We start from the raw sequence: 19,729 nt of genomic DNA, 5'->3' as shown, positions 1-19,729 counted from the left end.
TTGTTTTCCTCTTATCACAGATGTCACTCCATGTTCCCTGATCAGACCTTGTCTTAGTTTGAGTTCTCCCTGAAACAGGCCCTCAGACACAGATATGGATGCAAGTAATTTATTTGGGAGGTGATCCTGGAAAACACGGTGGGGAAGGGAAGAAATGAGACAGGGAAGAGCTAATAAAGAGTGTGATAACACCCGGATTACTGTTACGGGTCCCTGGGACTCAATCTTGCTAGGGACTCTCTGAAAGATTGTGTGGAACTGGAAACTACCCAATTCAGAGTTGTCACCGAGGGATGAGAAAGCAGAAGGATTTATCCATAGTCCCCTCATTGGCTGAGGATTTTCTAGGTGAACACCAGTAGGAAGGGTATGCTGGTGACCACCAAGGGGAGAGAGAGAGACAGACAGAGAGAGGGGAGACTGAGAATCAGTGAATGTGAGAGATTCAGAGGGCATCTCTTTTTCTCCAAAGAAATGAGACACCGTGGTAGGAATTGTCAGGTATCCCCAGGAGACATTTTTCCACCTGGCCCCTGGTCTCCATTCCCAGCCTTCCCCGCCCCAGCCCCACACCAACTTCTTTCCTGATTATCAACCACCGGTTAGTGTGCCTGAACTTCAAGTTTCTTGGCTTAGCTAATCTTATGGTCATATTCCAAGGGACCTGTATGTCTCCTAAGGAGAATGTTGAGGCAGTTTACCACCATCTCTGTTCTCTCCACCGTCATCAGTGAAATGCTGTCAGTATTTTTCATTTTGTGCGCCCTGAGGCTTTGAATCCCTGGGAGATATGAGCTCTGAGTCCCAGAGAAATGAAAAGCCATTGACCTGCACACGATTGTCCTTTTTTCTATTCTGTAGTAACAGAGAGGTTTCATAAGAGATACAAAGCCTCGTTTATAGAACAATGGAGGGAACACCAGAATTTTCTAAGCTCTTTTATGCGTTTCTTTGGAAAATAAACAGAACTAAACCAGTTAAGATCTGAGTTAAAGATGGGGGAAGGAGGATGGAATGTGAGCATGAAACACACAATGGAGTGACTGTTCCCTTCTGTGAATACTTGATTATTGAAAAATTATCAATAAATCATGAACAAAGAATACTTTTTGTTTCAATTTTTGTTCTGAGAAATCTGCAGGAAGTTCCTCTTGGCTTTAGATACTGAGAGATTTTGTTGTATCTGGAGAACTGAAAGTCTGGGGCCAAATTTGGGGTGGATGGGAGTGAACACTGGAGGCTGATAGTGGGGTTCTGCTTGCCTATGACCATGTTGAAGGCCACCAGCCAAAGCCCAACTGCAGTTGAATGAAATTGGATTTGTCGCTACTTGTTACAGCAGCGTGGATTCAACACACCATGGGGGCTTGGGGGTGTGTGTCTCAGTGAGAGCGTGTGGGAGTACTTATTACAGGATTTAGGTTTTTGTTGGGTGACTTGGGGGAGGTTCAAAGAATGAAGGGTTTGCTCTGGATGACTGCTGTAAGAAAGCAGCAGACTGATGTATGATTGAATATTCCAATTTTTATTAGGAAGTGGAGGAAAAGAGTGGGCTGGAATTTCCTGGTGGTCCAATGGTTAGGACTCCATGCTTCCACTGCAGGGGGCGAGGTTCAATCCCTGGTCAGGGAAATAATATCCCACAAGTCGCAGGACACTGCCAAAAAAAAAAAAGATTTAAGTGGTAAAGAAACAGCAATTACTGCAGTCAGCCGACAGAGGGAAGTGTATGGTCATTTTTGTAGCTTGCACGGTGTTCTTGTTTTTTAGTCTGTGCTCTGACATGACTGCAGAGTGGATTTGTTTTTGTCTCACTCCATCACAATCACAGAATGGTGTTGCCTGATGTTGGTGTCTGTGAAATGTTTAAGTGGAGAACGCTGGAGCCACTGCCAGGCTTGTTTCTTTCTTCGTCAGTCAGAGGCTGCCTTTTCCTTCAGATCTAAAGGTATTTGGGGCTTTATAACCTTTAGAGTCCCTTCCGACTTTGAAAAATCTAGAATCATATTTCTAAATTTTTAAACTAGGATGACTTTTGAGTGGAAGTCATCTCAGAGGGTATGGCATCCCAGCACATGTCTACAGATGGGAGGAGTCCTGTGGACGGAAATACTAAGAGAAGGCTTTGAGGAGGACATAGAAATTTGGTTGCATCTTGAACAATGGTGTGAAAGATTGAATTACTGACCTCAATCCTTCAGTCCTCCCTGAATCCTCATCTTTGGTATGGCCTCATCCTGGGCAAGTCACCCCTTGACTTTGCCTTTGCCCACATGATTTGTTTTGGCCAATGGCATGTGGTTGAAAGTGACAATGTGTCTGTTCCAAGACCTCTTAAGAGGTCTTGCGTGTTTCTACTCACTGGTGAACACCATAAGGAACTGTTTATCGTAAGAAGAAACTGCTCTGATCAGCCCTCTAGTCTTAGGAGGGTAGGAGACAAGTGGAATAGTTGCCCCAGCCAACTCATAGAGCTGTTTAGACACTGCAGCTTGAAGCAGAGCTGAGGAGTAGATTAGCTACACTCATCTGACACCCAGACATAGGAACAGTAACAAATGAGTGTTATTTTAAGACAGTTAAGTTGTGGGGTGATTTGTTGCTCAGTAATAAGTACCCAATGTAGAAACTGCTTCCTAGAAGTGCAGTGCTATCATATTAAAAAACAACCTTCTAGGGGAGAGGAGCAATATAGAGGTTGGGGTATGCTGTTAGGTGTAGAATGAACTACAAGGATATATTGTACAACATGAGGGATATAGCCAATATTTTATAATAACTGTAAATGGAGTATAACCTTTAAACATTGTGAATCACTATATTGTACACCTGTAACTTATATAATATTGTACAGCAACTATACTTCAACAAAAAATATTTTTAATAAAAAATAGAAAACAACCCTCTGAGGGTCTTTGGCTGGGTGTGAAAATTAGACTGATAAAGACAGATGAACAGGAGAAAAGCATCCACATTTGATTGAATTTTTACATGTACATGAGAGCCCTCACAAGAGGATGAAGACCTGAAGAAATGACCAGAGCAGGAAGCTTTAATACATTTTAGGCAAAGAAACAATAAATTTGTGAAAAATTGACATGGCAAAGGGGCTTGGGCTAGGGGTAGTAAATGGTGAAGAAGTAGCAAGGTTTGTTTATATAGCCTTCTCTCTGGTGATAAGGATATCTCCCTTCCTCCTGGTACCGGGAGGGTACCTTTCATATGCGAGATTTATTTCCTGCTTTCAGGGAAAAAAGGCAAGAGCGGGAAGCCTTTCTCCTGCAGTTTTCTCAGACTTTTTGGAGGAGCGTGCCCAATACCAGCTTCTAGAGGCTACCCATTTCTCCAACTTCAAGTCTAGTAGCATAGCATCTTCAAATCTTTCTATCTCTATCCTCTGCTTCTGTTGTTCTGTCTCCTCTGACTCTCTCTTAGAAGGAAATCATTAGGTGTTTTTTTGTTTTGTTTTGTTTTCTTGTTTTTGGCTGCGGCACAACCAGGAATTGAACCCTCTCCCTCGGCAGTGAAAGCGCGGAGTTCTAACCACTGGACCACCAGGGAATTACCGGAAATCATTATGTTTCTTCCTTGTTTAAAATCATACAGTGGCTTCCCATTATATTTAGAAGAAAACACAAACTTCTTTCGCTGCCCCGAGTCTCCACTGATCTGGCTCTCCCTGTTTCTCTGGTCTGCCCACTCTTTCTCCTACTATCCTTTGGCTGCTCTCACCTTTTTGTTCAGGTGGTACCCCAGATCCAATCGCACCCTAGTCCTTTGCCTTTGACATTCTTTCTCAAACTGTGTAGTAAGAGGTCTGGCCTTTGTCCGGGCTCCTGGGAAATAACCTAAACCCTTGGAATTTCCTCAGTGTTGTGTCATTCCTGGTGAGCTCTCTGGATTGTACCTGATCGTTTACTCTAATGAGATGACTCATGGGGAATCACCAAGCCAGAAAGTCCAATCATGTGATTAGGGGGTTGGGGCTTTGGGCTGTGTGCTGTCAGCTTGACTCAGCAAGAGAGAGGGGCTGGAGATGGAGTTCAATCACTATGTGGTCAATGATTCAATCAGTCAAGCCTACATAATGAAGCCTCAATAGAAAGTGTGGCCATCGAAGCTTGAGTGTACTTCCTGGGTTGGTAATACTCCACGCATGTCAGCTGTCCTAGTCACTGTTATTTTCCTCAGTGCCTAGACAGTGCTTGGCTCATGGCCAACAGCCAGCGATTGTTGCATGGATGTAAGAATAAGCTGCAGGTGTGTTGACTCATACCAGAAACTGCGTGGATATAAATGTTAGCTTATTTACTGATCATTTTACATGTACCTTATCTGTGTCAGATTACTTCTGTCTCTGATACCAAAGTCCTCTAAGTTTGATTAGTAACCGTAATTGAAAGGTCTGGGATAATTATACATGTGCCTTGTGGTACAAAAGGGTTGGTTTGGGGCCAAGCATGGGGGAGGCTGGGGAGAAAATGAAATGATCCTGTGAACCAGCCTGGCAGCAATGTGCCAGGCTGTTTCATATATGATTAAGGAAAGCTCTTCATGAGTCCAGGGATATGTAAGTTTCACTTTCCCAGAAGTTGGGAAAACTTCTAATTATGGTAGGATATGCCAAGAAGACCTAACTTCCAATATCCCCACCCCATCTCCCTCCTTGGCCCAGCCTACTCTCTCCCACACGGGGATCAAAGGGTAACAAGATTAACTGTTGCCCAGTAATAACCACTGATGATAACTTCCAGCCCATCCGAGGTAAAAGATTAAAGTCTCTCTTTAATCCAACATGCCAAAATCTGAAAAACTTCCACTGGAAGGTCTTGATTCAGAATTCTTTTTTTTTTCCCCCTCCTCTTGGGGTTGATCTAAGTTACAGAGCCAAGAGGGCAGGTGGGATCACAGATGCCGTGGATCTCAGCCACTGAGGGTGCTGGGATCACTACGCCAGGCCTGAGCCGTGACACCCAAAGAAGGGGAAGAGTCCCTGGGGGGCGTTCCCCTTTTCTCCATACTCTACTCCACTTCACTCCCAGCCCCCAAACCCAGGAAAAAGGAAATTCTGGAAAATTAAATTACTCATGCTGCTAAGAACGAGTAACCCAGGAATTGCCTGGCGGTCGGCGGTTAGGGCTCAGTGCTTTCACTGCCGGGGCGGAGCCTGGGTTCAGTCCCAGATCGGGGATCCAGCAAGATATGCAGAGCAGCCAAAAAAAAAAAAAAAAAAAAAAAGGTAATCCTGCTGCCTGCTGGGAAAAGGAAATAAAAATAATTCTCGGGTGACTCCAGACATCTGTTCATTTGAGCTCTGGTTTTCAGTAAGACTCTGTTTGATTCTCAGCACTTTGCTGCGAGGCTCCAGATAGTCTGCTTTCTACTTGTTTCCTGCCTGTCCCATTCTCAATCTTTGCTCTGACTGTAGGGGTTTATGTTCCTTTAACTAGTTAGTTAATTTCTGCTTTGGGGCTCGTAATGCACAAGATTCCCGATGCTCGGGAATCTTTCTTAGTCCTCAAGTCTCAGAAAAACCATCACTTCCTCCAGGAAGCCCTCCTTAACTTTGCCATCTAAAGTGGTCCCCCTCAGCCCCCACCCATTCCTCTCCATAATATCACCCTGTTTATTTCCTTCGTGACACAATAGACTGTACATTGTCGACACATTAAAGGTGATAAATTTGTTGAGAGTGAATGAATAAGCAAAGATATGAAGGAAGACAGTAAAGGATAGGAGCCGAGTTTTATACTATTTACGTATTTTATACAGTGACTAGCAGAGCATTGGGTTCACGCTTAGTTTCAATAAATACTTAAAACATTTGAAATTTATGTTTATAAGGCACCTTAAGGATGAGGCATGATTTATCAAAAAAAAAGTATGAATGAAAACTCTATTTTCCTTGAACAAACAAACAAAAAAATTGCTTTAACTCGCTAGACCTCACTATTTCACTGTGAAATGGGGATCAGTATATTTGCTATGAGAAAGCAAGGATACTGCATAAGTGAAAGTGTTTTGTAAACTATAATAAAAGATATGCAAACCCACTCAAAGCCTTATTTTACAGAATACCAAAACACCGAAAAGCTCTAACTTGCCTAAGATTAATATAGGCAGTTATTAGTAGTACTTGTTTCCTGAATCGCAGTCTGGTGCTTTTAGTTAAAACTGTTCAAATATTATTATAACAACAATACAAAAAATAAAAACAACACACGGCATACACATTAATAAGCCAGTCTTCCATCTCAACAAATCACTTACTTCAATGTTCCTGATTTTTTCCAGAATGTTTCCATTTGAAACTGCAGTAAAACAATTTTGAACTTTTGAAATACCTTTTAAAGTTTTCAGCCAAGTTTTACAATTGGATGGCTGAATTATGTAAAGTCCAAAATACTGCCATTTATGTCATCATTTTAGATGACTGACTCAATTCCAGGATCCTCTATCCTGCTTCTCAAAAGATGTTTTGCAGATTTCTGGGTGGTCCCTGTAATACTTGCAAACAGTCTACAAGATTAATACTATTCCATAATAATGATACTAAGATATTATTTTTCATTTTTGCTCTCACTCTCTCACTAGTGTACAGTTACATTTTTTAGAGCCTACATGACCTGTGATATCCCAGCACTGAATACAGAGGCAGATGTGAGGATCTAGCCACCTTCGAGAAGCCAGACATTAGATTTGCAAAAACGTTAAAGAACACCACACTTCTCAATAAACTTTATTTTGCATTGGAAACAACAGTTATTTTTCATGAAAATTTTTTTATATTAACCTGTAATTGGCTTGTTGCTATTTTTAATATAAATTAATAAATAAATACATTTTAAACATTTCTCAGTTCCAATCTCTAATGCCACAAATATTGATAGATATATAACCCAAATGAGCAAAAGCTCTTTAGGGTCCTCAGTAATTTTTAAGTGTCTAAAGGCAACCTGAGGCTAAAAAGCAGAAAAGCACTGCTCTCCCCACTGAACCTGAACCTTGAGATCCACTTGGTCCAATGCTTACCTGCTCAGCTGGGACCTTAAACCTTAGGCCACTCTCAATAACTAAGTACTGACACCTTGTTTATTGTAGGGACACCTGAGCCAGGCCACGTCCAGAAGTATCCTCATCCTTCATCCTTCCTCATATGGATCTAGGCCTGGGGAGCTTTACTGTATGCCCTGGAAATCTTGGGGGTGGGTGGGAAATGGACCATCAGCTCCTGGGACCCCTTAGCTGTAATGGTGGGGCTTAACCACATCCATAGCCTCGGCCCACCTCTCAGGTCTCACTTCCTCTATCTCTGACTTCCATTTGTGGTTCCCGCTCCCCTCTTACATCCTAGTGCATCCTCGCCCCAGTCCACAGTATCTGACGTCAACTCCAGTCTCAGGCTGAATGTGTCACTCTGACGTTGAAGCAACCGGTTTTCTGCCTGTCACATTCTCACACTTCTTGGTTGGGAGCTATGTGGCAGCACTTGTGTTCCTGAGACTGGCCCCTGCCCCATCGTTACGTGCAAATGAGTTACTAAAGCAACAGCCTAATGAGGGAGAGATGGGGCTGGGGCTTGAGGAGGTGTCCAGGGGACCTCTGGAGGAGATTTTCTTCCGTGACCAGAAGGAAGGAGGGTGGTTTTCCTCCAGGGGGTGCTGTGCTGTGGTAGTAGAGGTGGCCTGGGCTCTCTACTTGGCTCTGAGACCGGGGAATTGGTCCTGGAGGCTGCGGTGGGTCTCTGCCCTGTGAAGGACCAGGCCGCCCTCAGGCACTGTGACACCCTGGGCCCCTGTAAACGCTGGACAGATAAAGAGGGGGCTGTCATCAGACCCCAGCCTGAAGAAGGGCCTCAGGGGCCCAGAGAAGGGCGAACGGGGACACGTGTAGATGTGCGACCTGTCCCTCATGTTATAGAAGGACACATCTCCAGCTTCATAATCCAGGAAGATGCCCACCCGGCGAAGGCGCTCTTTCAGGGGGAGAATCTTCTTTGGGGAGGACAGGACGCGGTACTTGTTCTCAAACATCTCCAGGGTCCAGAAGCCGTTCTGAGGAACCAGTAGGGCTTCCCCTTTCCTCTTAACACTGTCTCTACAAACACCCACAGCCCAAACCATCACGTTTTCGACCTCCACCTCCCAGTAATGTCTCCCTGAGGAGTAGTTCTCTAGGCCCAGGACACAAGGCTGACAGTCAAATCTCTCTGGGTTGTCAGGCAAGCTCTGCCTGGAGGGACCCCGTCTCACACTTCTCCGGTCCTCTGACAGGAAGAGCTCGGGATGAGCGGTGTCTGGGTCCAGTACCACATCAGCTGCAGAGGAAGTCTCAGGTTTAGGCCTAGGATCTCAGGAGATTGTGAGATTCCTGGTCCCCATAGAGATCCCAGAAAGCTGGTGGGAGATTCCCCCATGTGACCGCCTTTTCTGTGAAGGCCCCTCGATCCCAGATCCCAGGCAGCTCACAGAAAATTCCTGAGGCTGCACTTCTATCTCTTAAGTGGCAGGAGCACTGCCTCAGGTCGAGGAGAACTGGGGCTCTAAGAAACATAGAAAGTTCAGCAAATGAGCTGAAATTAATGGCTCCCGCTTTCTCTCAATGTTCTTAGATCTGCCCCCTTTTCTATTCAAAATATATGATCTCTGGGACTCTCTTCAGTTAAAAAGCTTCCCACATGGCTTAAACCAGCAAAGAGGACCTATCCCCTCCCCCTCCCCCAATTAAGCCATTAAGACCAATTTTTCCCTACACAGATAAGGGTGATAAAGTGTCCCTACACTGGTCCTCTGTGTTCTACCAGTTTAACCAGGTGACAACTGATTTAAATGACTAATAAGCGTATCCTTCAAAGGGTAAAAAAGAAGGATAATGTCCCCCAAAGTCTACCTGCCATACTTGCTTGAGAGGTGAGTATGGCAAAAGGTAGTTTTGCCTTAATAACATTGGTGTGACATCTATAGCTATGACCTCTCTGGATACAGGAAATGCCTCAGACCCCCGACTTTCTGCAGCCCTCTCCCATCTGCAGTTACTATTACTTAGTCAGTCTACATCGAACACAAAATCATTGTGTTAAAATGATTTGCTTCTTTCTCCAAGTTATGTCTGATGGTGATAATTTTGAAATTCGAAAGAGGAAAGGTCCAAGTGGCTGTGGGATCTAGTAAAGCCTGCATTCTTTGATGCTTGTGAGCAGAACGTGACAAATCATAAAACTCAAAGTGCTCATTAGGACCAGGCAATTGGACCCTGTGTTCTCCCACCTGCCCAGGTCCTCTCCACTGGCAGGCTATACACAGGGTTATCAGCATTCTCTTGGAGCAGGAAGGTATTTCCGGTCCCTATTTGTACACCCCTCAGCCAGGCCTGGGAAGCTTATTGCTTTTCCCACACGTGGCTCTTCCACTGTGCAGTCTATACCATCTCCCAGGTTATAAATAGCTAAGCCAGTATTGTCTTCTTTCAAAATAATCCAGGATCCAAAGAGCAACAGCTACTAAAAGGTAACCTTTCGGGACATCTATTATGTATGGTAGACCTTTGGTAATCATGGACGAAATTATTCTAAAAAAGAAAGGATGGTGGGAAGTAAGCTATAGAGTTGGTTAAGAGCTGCGGGGCTTCCCTGACAGCAGAGGTAGGCTCCGGCACTGGGTGGGATACTGCTGGTGAATCGACCCCAGGCTCCTGCCCCCGCTAGCCAGCCTTGCGTCTCCTTGTTCATCTCCTCTAATGTGTCCCGTTGGCTGCCTGGTGGGGAGAAAGCTCGGGATCTGAGGGAATGTCAGAGGCGCTCACCCGCATGTAAGAGGCTTCTTCTCCATCCTGCAATGGGACAGGCAGAGAGGTGAGCTTCAGGAGACAATGCAGGGCAGAATGCAAATCATGCAGGGAGTAGTTCAGGAAATGCTCAACTTACGCAGTTCTTCATGAAGTTGCTCTGAAAAAGAAACAGAAACAAATGAATGTCCTCAAGAGAAGAACTAAGAGAAATAGAGTTTGTCTTAAATGATGATGGCTGGTCTTCTATTTGAATACCACTGTCCACCTCCCCCCGCTGCCTTGGGAATTGTCAAGATACCAGAAATAACATATGATCAGGTGGCTGGATATTATCAGTACTTATTTGGGTTTGCTCTTGTCAAACAATATAGGACTATACGTAGCCAGGTGAACGGATGCAACATTTGCAGAATGGAAGAAAGCGAGGTCTGAGGGATTCATTACTAGGACACGAAGAGTTCTAAGCCCTTGCTGCTGCCTTTATTCACGTCCTCTCTCTCTTTCGCACGCTTTTAGCTGCCCGAGCTGTGTCCTTTTGTATGACAGTGAACTGTCTTCCTACTCTTTTACCTTTTATTAGACGTTCTTTCTCTTTTTCCACACGTTCTTTCCCCAGTTCCTTACGTGCAATTTCTTTCTCTTCATTTTCAATCTCTATTTGCATGGACAGAAGCTTTTTTTCCATTTGGAGTTTCTTGACGAGACAGATGCTCCCAGCGATGATAAGGAGCAGAGAAGGCAGGATGACAGTCAGGGCCACCATCCAGGGAGATGTGCTGGGAATAAAGGATTCTGAAAAGGGAGCCCAAAAGTCCCATTTAGTGAGAGAAAGGAGCCCTGGGATTAGAGCCCTTCCGGGCGCAGATCTGAAGAGCGCCTACCCTGTACCCCTGGCCCCCACCAGGTCCCTGCTCCGTCAGCTTCTCTTTCAGAAACCCCAGCTAGGGAAAGAGACTGTGGCTCTGCACTGGCTCACCCCACAGTGATGGCCAGGGTTGGGGCCCCAGCAGACAAAAAAGCAGTAACATCTGGAGTCACCATGGGTAAGACCAGGGTGACTAAAAGCTAACCAGCCATACTGAATCAGCACGGCCACCACATGGTACAAGCCACCATCCCTTCTTGCCTGGAATATTGCAATGCCTTCTCCCTGCTTCTGTCCATATCCTCTGCGGTCTGTCCTCGGCACAGAGGCTTAAGTGAGATCGTGTTGTTTCTCTGCTCAAAACCCTGCAGTGTTTCTTACCTCACTGAGACTAACAGCCAAAGTCCATTTGTGGCCTACACTGCCTCATATGATCCAGATCTACTGTCTCTCTGAATTCATCTCCTCCAACTCTCCCTGCCCTCAATCCATTCCAGTGATACCTGTGTCTTGGGGGGATCCTTGAAACTGCCAGATATGCTCCTACCTCAGCCCTTTGCATATGCTGTTCCTGCTACCTGGCTTGCTCAGTCCTCAAACATCTGCATGGCTCACTCCTCACTTCCCCAACTGCCATCTTTTCCGTGAAGCTTTCCCCGATCGTCCTATTTACAATTACAACTGCCTTATGCCCCTGACACTCTCTATCACCCCCCCCTCACTAATTTTTTTCTATGGTACTTATCACCATCTGATATAATCCACAGTTTAATTAATTATTTCACTCCTTGTTTTAATTCATGATTTCATTTATTGCCTTCTGCTGTTCTAGAATGTGAGCCCCATGAGGGCAGGTATCTTCATGTATTTTGTTCACTGATTTACCTTCGGTTTCTAGAACAGTGTCTTGAACATATGAGACGCTTGTTCAGTATTTAATGAATTTATGAATGTCTACAGACAGAGAATTTCTCCAGCTCTGTCCCTTTGGAAATCTCTTGGGCAGGAAGGCAGGGCTTCAGCAGATACTACCTGCCATAGATTTATGATCGTTCTACATGTTTGAAAATTGCTGCAGGATAAGGACCATAACAGAGAAAAACAAAACAAAACAAAACTATCAGATTTACCCTCAGAGAAGAGGCTTCTTACTCCTGTGTTTTGAGGTGATTTGAGTTTCCTCTTGTGACAAGGGGAGAGGCCTCAGCTCAGCTGTAGCCTCTAGCTCTTCAGTGCCCAGGACCCTTCCACTCCACGCCCCTACTCCCATCCCCATGCTGGGCTCCGGTCTGTCTGCTGAGGATCCCGCCTCCATGAGATGAGCCTCCAGAGAGCAGGGAACTAACCTGGAATGAAAATCACAGTTTCCTTCTCCTGGTTGAGCAGGGTGTTGTTGACGGAGCAGGTCACGTTCCTCACAGACTCGTCCATGATGATCACAGCCATGGTGACCATGAAGAGGCCATCTGCGTTCGTAGTGTAAGCCTCCTCCAGCGGGGGCATGATCTCACCATAAGGGTCCCTCCACACGGCATGGGGCTCTGGGTACCACCCTACAGATGTGCATTCCAGCCGGATGCCTCCATCCTCGTGGCCCTTCATTTCAATAACGGGCTTAGAACCCAGGCCTGGGGAGAGAGACCAGCTAAAGAGGTAATGGTGTCTTAGCCGAAGTGTCTTAGCAGATCGGCTGTTAGTGATGAGAGCCAAGGGAAGCCGGGAGAGAGCAAGAGGCTGGTGTCCAGAGAAACTGATGACGCACATTCCATTCTGTGAAGGGAGAAAGGAAGGAAGGAAAGGAGGGAGGGATGGAGGAAGGAAGGAAGGAGACAGTAAGGAGGAAAGGAAGGAAGAAGACCTTGATGTTGGAGAACACCAGGTGACCAACATGTCAAAAAAATTGTGAGATCTCTAAGTGGGGAAAGGATTACATTGTACTTTTCTTTGTGCTCCACCTACGGACCCCATCACAGGAGCAAGCATTTATCTGCCTCCTAATAAATATTGGTTGATTGATTCATTCAGCTAGAGATTTTAATTTTCTCACTTCCGGGTGGGTGTGTCCACTGTGACCAGAAGGAAGCAGGCTTTCACTTTCTGCCTGAGAGGACTTCTGCCTGAGAGGACTTCTCAGTAGCTCTGGCTTCCTGAAGTTCTAGGTCAATACAATAAGGACAGAAACCTGCCAGGCTGGCAGAATCTTAAGAAACTTTTTGAGTTCAAGGCACTGACCCTCTTCTCCTGGTTTAGGACTTCACATCGCCACAGCTGTCTGATAATCATAAGCAGCTGTTGGTTTTTAGGAAAATTGACAGAGCCAGTGTGCAAAGCCAACCCTTATCCCAATTCAGAGATGTTTACCTTCCAGTCAATTGGGCTCCGTCAATTAGGTAATTTTCTTACAGTCCCTTGACATCATTCCCCTATCAGATCTGGATGCTCCCGGGATCCTTAAGATAAAAACATCACCTCCTTGGGCTTCCCCGGTGACGCAGTGGTTGGGAGTCCGCCTGCCGGTACAGGGGACACGGGTTCGTGCCCCGGTCTGGGAGGATCCCACGTGCCGCGGAGCGGCTGGGCCCGTGAGCCCTGGCCGCTGGGCCTGCGCATCCGGAGCCTGTGCTCCGCGGCGGGGGAGGCCACAACAGTGAGAGGCCCGCGTACCGCAAAAAAAAAAAAAAAAAAATCACCTCCTTAATGTCAGCAGATCATCGTCAAAAGTCCTAAGAATCTAGACTCTTCCTAACTTATCCTATCTTTCAGAGAATCCTCAATAAAAGAGAATACTGGGTAGGAGAGAGCTGCAAATGCATGGTCCTGGGAGACTTCTGCCCCTTTAGCCAGGTATCCAGCAATCATCCAGACTTCTTTTAAGGAGTTCCTTTGTTAAGCCTGTCCAACCAATTATACCAAAGACAAAATTAAAGCAGTCACTTAAGCCTTACTGCTTCTTGCTCAATTTGATCTTTTCAAGATGGAAAATAAAAAACAACTAGTGGCATATTGGAAGGCTCACACAGAAACTTTGAAGTGGGATAAGATTCAAAAGAACTTGGCCAGATGGAAAGAAATCCTACAAAATGTTCCAGGGCGGGGGTTCGATAAGGGCAAGCAGGAGACAATAGACTTAAGGACAGAACCAGCCAGCCGATTAACCAAACTGGAAAACAGTAAGCAAACAAGCAAACAGGTGTACACCAACTCGCTTCAGAGTGGGGCAGGTCAGGGTCTTGTTTACAGGGGAAGAATGGAAAATGCCTGCCACATACAAACACATGGTGGTCAGCTCTGTAGTGCTGTTGTGAACAGAGTCAGGACACAAGGGTGGAGAAACCCTTCTTCCATGATATTCTATATTAATCAGATACAGAACTGCCCTTCTGAGTAACGAAGATGGGATCTCCTGCCAGTCACGTTTGAGGCCCACTGGGAAGGTCGCACTGTCCACAAACCTCCATTGGTCTGGTGGACTGAAATGCCATTGATTTATGTGTGTCTTAAAGGCTTTTCCATTCTTCAAACATGTCTTTTAAAGTATAATACTCTGACACCGGAAGTGAGGTCATACCTTAAAGCCAATAAACTTGTAGAAATCCCAGTTTAAATGCCACTTCTATCCTGAAGCCTGGCCAAATTCTCACTCATTTTCTCTGTGGGACCACTAAGCTTAATATATAATTTACATGTCAGTCACTCACACGACAACTAGTATTTGAGGAAAGGGAAAGAAGGTAAACTTAATGTTTATCAAGAAATGAGATGTCCATATATGCTGTAGTTTCCTGGGCAGTCCTTGTTGATTCCACTTGTCCCTGTGCAATTATTGACAGTGCCTCCTCTCACTCTCAAAAGTGTGCAGTTTGAGTGATAAACTATATGGTCCCCTATCAGGAGCCTACACGCCCTGTGTTGTGCTAGATGGGACTTCACACTGGATGCTCTCAGTAGCCCTAGACGTGCATGGCTCACTTCCTCACTTCATTCTAGTTTTGTTCAATCGCCATCTTTTCCGTGAAGCTTTTCCTGACCATTCTATTTCTAATTACCTTACCTCCTTGCCTCCTAGAACTTTCCATCTCTTCCCTGCTTTATTATTTTCTATAGTACTCATCGCCATCTGATATAAAATCCAGTTTAATTATTTCATTTATTTCTCTGTGCACCCTCCAGAATGTGAGTTCCACGAGGGTAGGGATCTTCATGTACTTTGTTCACTGATTTATCCTCAGTTTCTGAAACAGTGACTTGAACATGAGATGCTTGTTAAGTATTTGTGGAATGAATTTATGAATGTCCTCAATGAGGGGTGCGCAAGGGTAAATTTTTCCACTCTGATTTTGATATCAGCCATTCATCTTTTTCACTCCTTCATTTTACAGCTACTTATTAAGTGCCTGCTAGGTGCCAAGCAATTTGCTAGATGCTGGAGACATAGTTGTGAATAACTGCTGGTCCTGATTGTGATGTGGACTATTAACGCTTTAAAAGATTGTCTAGTAACAAAAACCTGAATGAGTACTTTTTAGTGCTGTCTACAAAAATTTTCAGTTCACCTGGGCCCATGGTTAGGCTTGTACTTCCCTCTCCTGTATGGTTAGGCATAACCATGTGACGTGCTTTGGCCAATGAAATGTGAGTATAAATAACATGTAGCACCTCCCAGGCAGAAGCTTTACAAACCAGTGAGTAATTTTCTGGGCTCTCTTTCCCTCTGCTCAGGTGAACCACAAAGCTCCAGGCAGATCTGTATGAAGTAGAGCCCCACCAGACTCGGGAAGGATATATTTCATGTGTTAGAAACAGACCTTTGTTGATTTAACGTACTGAGATTTGAGGGCTCCTTGTGACCAGAGCATAACCTTGACAATCCTGACTAATGCATACTTCAGAGATGATTAAAAGCATGGACTGGTAAGAGGCTCATGGAAAAAGGTTAAAAAAAAGCAGATCTCAGGCTTAGAATAGAGATAGCTCAGGCCCACGTGATGACCACTTACAGCTTTATGGAGCAGATTCATTTAATCCTTCAATAATATTTGTTGAGCACCTGTTATGCTCCAGGGTCTGTTCTAAAGGTGTGGATACAGCAGGAGAAAAATAGAAAACAATCCCTTATGAAATCTACATTCTAGTGGAAGAGCCATAATAATCTGGATAAATGCGTAAAATGCACATACGTAAGAAGGTGAGAGGCGCTGAGGAAAACAGCAGGGAAGGAGGGTAAAAAGGGTCAAGGATGGTGTTTGATCCTCACACGTGTGGAAAATAACTTATGAAAAAGAAAAAAATAGATTGAAATCACATGTGATGAAAAACTTCTCTTTGGACTTAATGAAAAAGGTATGGAGCATCATATATGACTGGCAAGAGTGTATATTGGTACAAACACTTTGGAAAACAAATGTGTAGTACCTATTAAGGATGTATATTTCTCATTATACAGGATGTCTCTTCCTAGGAACCTGTTTAAGTTGGGGATTTTGAGAAGTGGCGTGTTGTGGACTGAACTGTGCCCCCGCAAAATTCGTATGTTGAAGCCCTAACCTCCAGGCCCTTAGAATGTGCACGTATTTGGAGAGAGGGCCTTTAAAGAGGTAATTAAGTTAAAATGAGGCTGTTAGGGTGGGCCCTAATCCAATCTGACTGGTGTCCTTATAAGAAGAGGAGATTAGGACACACAGAGAAAGACACCAGGAACGTGGACCCACAGAGGAAAGGCCACATGAAGACACAGAGAGAAGACCACATGAGGACCCAGTGAGAAGGTGGCCATCTGCAGGCCAGGGAGAGAGGCCTCAGAAGAAACCAAACCTGCTGACAGCTTGATCTTGGACTTCCAGCCTCCAGAACTGTGAGAAAATACATTTCTGTTGTTTAAGCCACCCAGTCTGTGGTCCTTTTGTTATGGCAGCCCTAGCAGACTAACTCTGTCAGTAGAAGGCAGTGTTCTAGTTCTTGACGTGAGCAGTGGTTACATGGGTTGTAGCTCATAATAATTCAGTAATCTGTACATTAATGTTCTATGAGTTTTTGTGTATGAGTATAATACTTCACAATAAAGATGTCTAATTCTAAAACATGTTACTGAGGAAGACGCTTAGAGATCTCTCACAAGTAGGCATAAGAATAATTTGTAGGGATTCAGCATTCGCCCCTACTCAAGGTGACAGCTGAGTTCCGTGTGTGCGTCTCAAGAGTCGATGCCCACCGTTTAGCAGAGCAAACCCACTCACTGGGTCCTTGAGCAGGGGAAAGCCACCCTCCCTGTTTAAAAGGGATTCTAGGCAAAAATCTGCTAGTCTGCAGGGGGCCTGAGGTGAGGAGAAAAACTTTCCCTAAGAGTCAGGCTGTAAAAAGCAATGGAGCAAAATGTAAGGTCGTACCTGCCACCATCAGGTACATGATGGCCTCGTCGTAGGATCTGCCTTCTTGGAAATAACAGCGGTAGATGCCATTTTCGTGGGCTGTGACGTTGTGTATGATCAGCCCCACGCTCCCTTTGCTGATAGCTTCGCTCACAAAAGTTGTTCTTCCCCGGTACTCCTCCATCTGCTCCTCCGTTCTCTCTCGATGGCCCTTGTACACGAACACTGCAGGGGAGAACTGCGTCCGGAACCACCGCACCTCCATGTCCTCAGCGTTTTTCTCAGGTGACAGGTGGCAGTGTAACTTGGTGTCTTCTCCCACCATGGCCAGAATTGGATCAGCTGGTCCCAGGACAGTAAATTGGACTGTTCAACAAAGCGGTAGAGTCAGACAAGGGCACCAGCCATCAACTCTTTAAGGTGGGAAAAGAAGTGGATATGCCAGGGCACAGACATGTTCTTTCTAAGGGGCTTCCTGGGCTCAGGATTCTGGGGGCCAAGAGATGTGGCTGGTCGATAGTAACAGACACCTAGCAGGGGTAGGAGGGGTGTCTATTGAAGATGCTAATGCTTCTTGAACAACACATTGAGAAGCATACCCTGATACCCCCCATGGACCCTGAGCTTACACAGATCTTTTTCTATTTCCCAAACCAGCACAGTGCCTGGAGTATACTATAAACTTGATTTGTCCAATATGATAGCCACTAGCTAGTCCCAACTGGAGTGTGCTGTAAATGTACAATACACATAGTTTTGAAAATTTAGAAAAAAATGTTAAGTATCTCACTGTTAATATTTTACATTAATTAAAAGTTTAAATAATAATATTTTGGTTATGTGGAGTTAAAATAGATTATGAAATGTTGTTTTATCTGTTTCTTTTTACTTTTTTAAACGTAGCTACTAAGAATTTTAAGTTATATATACAGCTCGCCTTTTGTGGCTCTCACTGGATTGCTAAATGGAGGGCGCTGGGATCCGTTCGAAGACCGTGTGCAGAACGAAAAGGTGAGCGAACACAACTGCAGCCCTTCTTTACCCTTCCTCTTTGCAGACTGAAGTGCTGATTTTCCTTTCTGAGAAGTTGATAGGAGTTAGTGGCATGCACCCCTACCTGAGACCGCTGCAAACAAGCTGAGGAGGTGGAAGAAGAGAAGGGAGCCTGGCAGGGAGAAATGCAGAGAAGCAGCTGGCTCCATAAGCACCCACGAGAGGCAGGGACGGGAAGCCTAGAGAGACGTGGAGAATCAGCCAGGGAGACTCGGCACTACGGTTCTGATCTAGGTCAAACTTTCCTGTAACCCGTGTTGGTTATCATCAGCGCCCCAACTGCTGTCTTGGACAGCCCCCTTCCTCTGCCGGTTCAGGTATTTCCCGATAGATGGCTTCATTAAACATTCCAGGGAATAAGCCAGCAATACAACGATCGGGAAGACAGTTTTCCGCCCTCCTCGGCTCACTTCTCCGGCCAGAGTTGAGTTTCTTCAGACGTCACTTGATATTCTTCCAAACCCATCCTCCCTCCCGTCCCTTCCTCCTCGCCGCGAATCTGGCTCGGCACCAAGTCAAGCCAGGGGTAGAGAGCCTCCCTCCCCTCACCCCCGCCCCCGGAAGCATCCCCTACCCGGGACCCCGCCTTTCCCCTTATCAGGTTCTGTTCCTCCCGCCTACGGCCCCCCACTCCCCGCCCCACCCGGAGCGGTAGCGCGTCCCCTCCCTTTCTTACCTTCTAGAATTAACTTCTGCGTTTTCTTTTCTCCTCTGACGCTCAAATGATGATTTTCCGGTTGTCCGTCTTCCCCCTAAACCCGCCCATGGGCACAGGCACAACCAGACCAAACCTTCCCGAAAGCGGAGAAGGAACTTTTCTTCGCCTCCTGTTAGTCGCGGCCTGGGGGCTGCGGTCCCTGGGACCCGGTCCACTCGGGGACCACAAAGTCACAAGATCTCCAATGAATGATTTAGAGCAGGCCGTGGGTCAGCCAGCCAATGGCATCCCTGAACCTGCTTTCTCACCAGTTACTGGGTAGAATACACAGAAACAGCTTAGGACTTAAAAACGCACAGCTGCACGGAGCCTTTAAAAAACTTCCCTTTTTCTTTCTTCAGAAGCGAGATACTTTTCATTTTTTTATTGAAAAACCTTGAGATTCCCGGAGGATTTTGGCGTTGCTGCTAATCACCAGGAGAGGCCTGCCGTGTGTAGAAGTCTGTGTGTGTGTGTGTGTGTGTGTGTGTGTGTGTGAGTGTGTGTATAGTGTTTGGGGTTGGGGGTGTGATGACGTAAGCATAAGCATATCTCACAGCTTCACATGTTTCTTAGTCTTGGGTGGGATGGAGCCCAGTTGCCCACATGATAACCAACTGATTAATGTACCCTTTATGTAATTTTTCTCTCAGTTGGCTTTTCTCTTTTTATTTATTTTCGAACTTGAGTTTTCTGGGATCAGTTCTCAAGTAGACAACGTGACTCCGAGTCCTTGACTCAGAGTCAGCTTTTGGGGAACCCAAACTAAGAGATGGATTCGGTAGAAAGTTCACCAGACATCATCAACAGTGAGAATTATCTTTTCTGCAAAAGGACACTCTGACATGTATACCTGGGTTTAGTAAGTGAACGAAGGGCTACAGATAAAATTTCCAAAGAGTCACTCGTTGAGATTCACGGGAATCTCCAATCGTGGCGGCCCTTAGTGTATACAGGACAGAG

At 45.4% G+C, this 19,729-nt stretch overlaps 1 protein-coding gene across 5 annotated transcripts; it reads right to left on the bottom strand.

Annotated features, from left to right (window-relative positions):
- Nucleotides 1-6,723: 6,723 nt before the first annotated feature.
- On the bottom strand, nt 6,724-18,934 carry LOC111168494 (butyrophilin subfamily 2 member A2). 5 transcript variants are annotated; one of them, XM_022562222.3, is made up of 8 exons: nt 18,746-18,934; nt 18,134-18,248; nt 17,035-17,382; nt 11,998-12,279; nt 10,357-10,578; nt 9,923-9,943; nt 9,802-9,828; nt 6,724-8,317 (listed from the first exon to the last, which is right to left on the bottom strand). In XM_022562222.3, the coding sequence occupies exons 2-8, from the start codon at nt 18,216-18,218 to the stop codon at nt 7,695-7,697; spliced, it is 1,608 nt and encodes a 535-aa protein (XP_022417930.1). In that variant the 5' UTR covers nt 18,219-18,248; nt 18,746-18,934; the 3' UTR covers nt 6,724-7,694. The 5 variants fall into 5 exon arrangements, with proteins under 5 accessions (XP_022417930.1, XP_022417933.1, XP_030616081.1 ...); XM_022562225.3 differs by lacking the exon at nt 18,134-18,248 and having other exon boundaries at nt 18,746-18,931; XM_030760221.2 differs by lacking the exon at nt 18,746-18,934 and having other exon boundaries at nt 18,134-18,552.
- Between the last annotated feature and the right edge of the window lie 795 nt (nt 18,935-19,729).

This window comes from Delphinapterus leucas, chromosome 10 (assembly GCF_059928025.1).
Source record: "Delphinapterus leucas isolate spDelLeu-1000000601 "Yukka" chromosome 10, BTC_Dleu_Yukka2, whole genome shotgun sequence".
Lineage (NCBI taxonomy): Eukaryota > Metazoa > Chordata > Mammalia > Artiodactyla > Monodontidae > Delphinapterus > Delphinapterus leucas.
This window is presented reverse-complemented; position numbering and strand designations above follow the sequence as displayed.